Source organism: Seriola lalandi, unplaced genomic scaffold, assembly GCF_002814215.2.
Source record: "Seriola lalandi dorsalis isolate HSWRI2012SDOR001 ecotype SW California unplaced genomic scaffold, Sedor1 jcf7180002054975, whole genome shotgun sequence".
Classification (NCBI taxonomy): Eukaryota; Metazoa; Chordata; class Actinopteri; order Carangiformes; family Carangidae; genus Seriola; species Seriola lalandi.
This window is the reverse complement of record NW_019525525.1, coordinates 313,931-317,443: the sequence shown is the minus strand read 5'-3', so window position 1 is coordinate 317,443 and position 3,513 is coordinate 313,931. Positions and strand designations below refer to the sequence as shown.

At 45.1% G+C, this 3,513-nt stretch overlaps 1 protein-coding gene across 1 annotated transcript; it reads right to left on the bottom strand.

Moving 5' to 3' along the window:
- Nucleotides 1–1,085: 1,085 nt before the first annotated feature.
- ier2a (immediate early response 2a) lies at nucleotides 1,086–2,200 on the bottom strand. Its single transcript, XM_023396294.2, has one exon. It carries the CDS (start codon nucleotides 2,094–2,096, stop codon nucleotides 1,545–1,547), a length of 552 nt encoding a protein of 183 aa, XP_023252062.1. The 5' UTR covers nucleotides 2,097–2,200; the 3' UTR covers nucleotides 1,086–1,544.
- Nucleotides 2,201–3,513: the final 1,313 nt, after the last annotated feature.

Here is a 3,513-nt window from a genome sequence, read left to right as displayed (position 1 = left end):
GGGGGGGGGGGGGGGGGGGGGGTAAAGGAAGGGTTCATGCAATTGGAATAGCCAGACACATTGGCTTCTATGAGAAGACGAACGAGTGTGTGTACGTGTGTATTTTCACAGGCATGCCCAGACGGTTCCGGCCACTCCTCCCAGCCTTGTGTTTCGCAGACAGGGAGCTCTGGTTTCAGCCGGAAGAATGAGCAGCACAGTTGGGGCCTCACACAGGGGTAGGAGGGTGGGATCACATGGGCACTTCCCCCCACATTCCTTCCTCTGTTTTCCTGGGTTAATCCCCTTCCCCCAACACAAACACACAGCTACTGGTGAATCCCTGTTGCACCCCCCACCATATAAGTTGTCTCTGGCTGAGAGGGTGGGTGAGGGCATTGCATTCCAAAACTTACAGCCTACTTTGCTATAAAAATACACAGAAGCTACATTAAAAAAAACAAACTTTTAAATGCACATATCTCTAAATATTGGTTAGTTTTATCATTTACATTTTAATTACGAATAATTGATTTTAAATGGAATGAGTTTTGTTAAAACCCTCTACAGCACCTTGTGGTGCAGTGCAGAATGACTGTCACAGTAAATTACACTACTGCTGTTCAAAATTCAACTTGACTCAAAGTAAAAGGAGAAATGCATTTCTCTGTGTACCCTTTCATTTAATTATCTTCTGGACAGTTAAATTAGCTGTACCCTTAATACTCTTTTCTTTACATAAACTTCTGCACCATGACTGCTGGATCTGAATCAATCACTGTTGCCACCAAAGTTCCAGGGGACCCTGATTGTTCAGTGTTTGGCCAGCCAGTGGCTTTTATGGCCTCCCCCTCATCCTTTGGACCGCAATCTCCTGAATTGTTCCTGCTTTTGTTCTGCAAATTAGTGTGGGGGATGTGAAGCTGTGGGGGAAGGAAGCAAACTTCTTCACACCCAAACCAGTTTCCTGTCACACTCACTCACACACACCCACATACCACTTTCACACCGATTTTCTCACTCCACCAGCAAAATTCCGCACTAACGGCCGTTTTTATAGTATCAGTACACATCCAGCCCTCATAAACAACGCATTACTCCGGATCCACTTTTTGTACAAAATGTTTAATAAATACTGAGGTAGTTGTTGTCATTGAATGTTTTACACTTGAATTCATCAGCACACCCCCCATGTTCAGTCAACATGTAGGCCTCAACACACTCAAAACGATACATCTGCTAAATGTTCATAAAGGCAGTCCAAGGGCCGGTCCAGATGAACCACTTCCTGTAGGTCTGCCTTGAACAGCTGAAGTCAGTCCCTGTAGTCAGCTGTGCCACATATTTAGGCCAAAAGTCACTGGGACGACTTCACACCAACTGGTCTGCTTCCGTGATTCCTGTGACATGCCCCGGCTTGTTCAGAGTCATGTCTGGCTCTTTCAGGAAATACTATCCCGGGTGTTCATCCAAGTGACCCTATGACAGGTGCACTGTAGGAGCGTTCATGCTCTTAAAGGCTGTGTCGAAGTTTCTTGCACTTTAATTTGAGGCTGCTCAGGGTTTCAACACGCTGCAATGGCTCTCTGTAGAGGCATGGGGGATGGTGGTGCTCCCAGTTCACTGCTGCAGTTCACATAGTCCATCAAAACGGAATTTACAATAAGCTGTTGAGGACAGTTTCCCTGCTCAAGTTTTGCTTTCTTGCAAGGCAGGAAGTCCGGCTCAGCGGCCGCTTTGCCCCTTCTTTTCCTCGAATGCTGTGCCGGGCCAGTCGGGCACTGGTTCTCCTTGTTTTCTGTGCCGGTTCCCTCCGTGGGGGAGACTGCGACCTCCTCTCCGGGTACAGTCCGAGGCTGTACGGTAGCAAGCAGAGCGGGACCCTGGAGTTCCACATGAGCGCCAGCGGGCACCGTGGTCACCTGAACCGCCGGGTGTTCATATCCTGATGCCTCTGGCGTCGGCTGGGCCGCATGGTAGATGTCCCGGGCGGATTTCATCACCAGAGTCAGCAGGAGACTCCGGTGGAGACGCAGACCCCCTCGCTGGCTGCGGGAGCTGTACAGTTTCCCCAAAGCCACCACCATGATCCTCTTGGCCTCGGCGCTGACCTCCATGTCACAGCTTGTTTTGAAACTAGTCCAGCACAAACAATCAGGGGTTGGTTTGTGAATTGACTCTCTCCCCGCTGAGTCCACAGGCAGACACAATACAGGCCGACTGCAAGACTAGTACTTATCACCTCGCTGACGTCGCTCACCTAGCGTCATACAACAGAGCCCCGCCCACCGGCAACTGCTTAGGCAGCTGTGGTTGTTTTAATCTACTGGTGTCCTCTATCAAGATATGACCACATAAGTGTCCACATACAAGCTAAAATCACAAGGAAGATTATAACTGTGACGAACAATCAACTGATAGAACCCACATGCACCTACTAGTAATATAACCACAGGTATATAAAAAACAAAAACAAGCTCATTGAGATTTAGGCAGATTGGTTTGTTTGCCATCAAATCCTACTTTAAAGACTGGAAACAGGAAGAAATATTAAGAATATAAAGCTTCAAAGCTGTCATATTCATACAACCGTGTATGTATAGAGCAATAAAAATCAATTGTGGTGGTTTCTTGATGACAACTTCTGGGTGCTGTGCTGGATTGTTGGATGGAAACTTGCCATGCTACATACACACTCTAAAGCACAATTTATTAGCATACCTTACAGCCAATCATGATGGCAATGTATGATTTATCTAAATAGACACTTTTGTTATGTTTCAGTGGCTTATTTCTTTGATAGAAGCACTTCAACCTGCCTGTAAAAGTACTCTCCATGTTTTTTTTTAGATATTTTATTGCGCAAGTTACATAAACAGGTTACGGCATGCAGACAGCTTTGGACTTTGGACTTGGACTGGCAGTCCCCCCACCTTACAGTAGTTTTCCAAAGCTAGATCAAAAGCGCACCTGTCTTTGCACTGGATATATGCCACAGATCGAGTTGATCCTCAGTCTGGTTGTGATGACAAACATCTTTGGATGTTGCTTTACAGCCAAAGCTCAATTTTAGCATCGTAAGTGCATGTTTGCAGCACTGTGAAATAACTTTTTGGTGTTCTTGGTTTAACATATGCAGTAGCCTGATGAAATTGAATATGTAATGCCTTTGCAGCAGGTAAAAGCATTAATAAATGTGACCTTACAGTAGAGAATCTATTCACAGCTGTTAAGGAGAGATTTTGCATTTTACCCTTAAATTTTTTGCATTACATCTAGCTGACAAAACTGGTGTGTCATTACTGATCAGCCAAAGATACAAAACTTAACTGGGTTCAGACCACTGTGTACACTTTTAACCATAAAACTCTCCATGCACCTTTAAAGAGTCAAGTTAAATCAAATTTCTTTGCTAATTTGAAAAGGAAACTTGTGTGGTTAAGATGACATCCAACAGCAAACTTCATTTAAAGAGCCTTGGATGGGAAGGTAATGTTTATGAGGTAAGTGACTTTCAATTAATCCAAGTGGTAG

Bases quoted from the DNA above. Each gene is read 5' to 3' on its own strand.
- ier2a (XM_023396294.2), bottom strand. From the start codon at position 2,096: ATGGAGGTCAGCGCCGAGGCCAAGAGGATCATGGTGGTGGCTTTGGGG.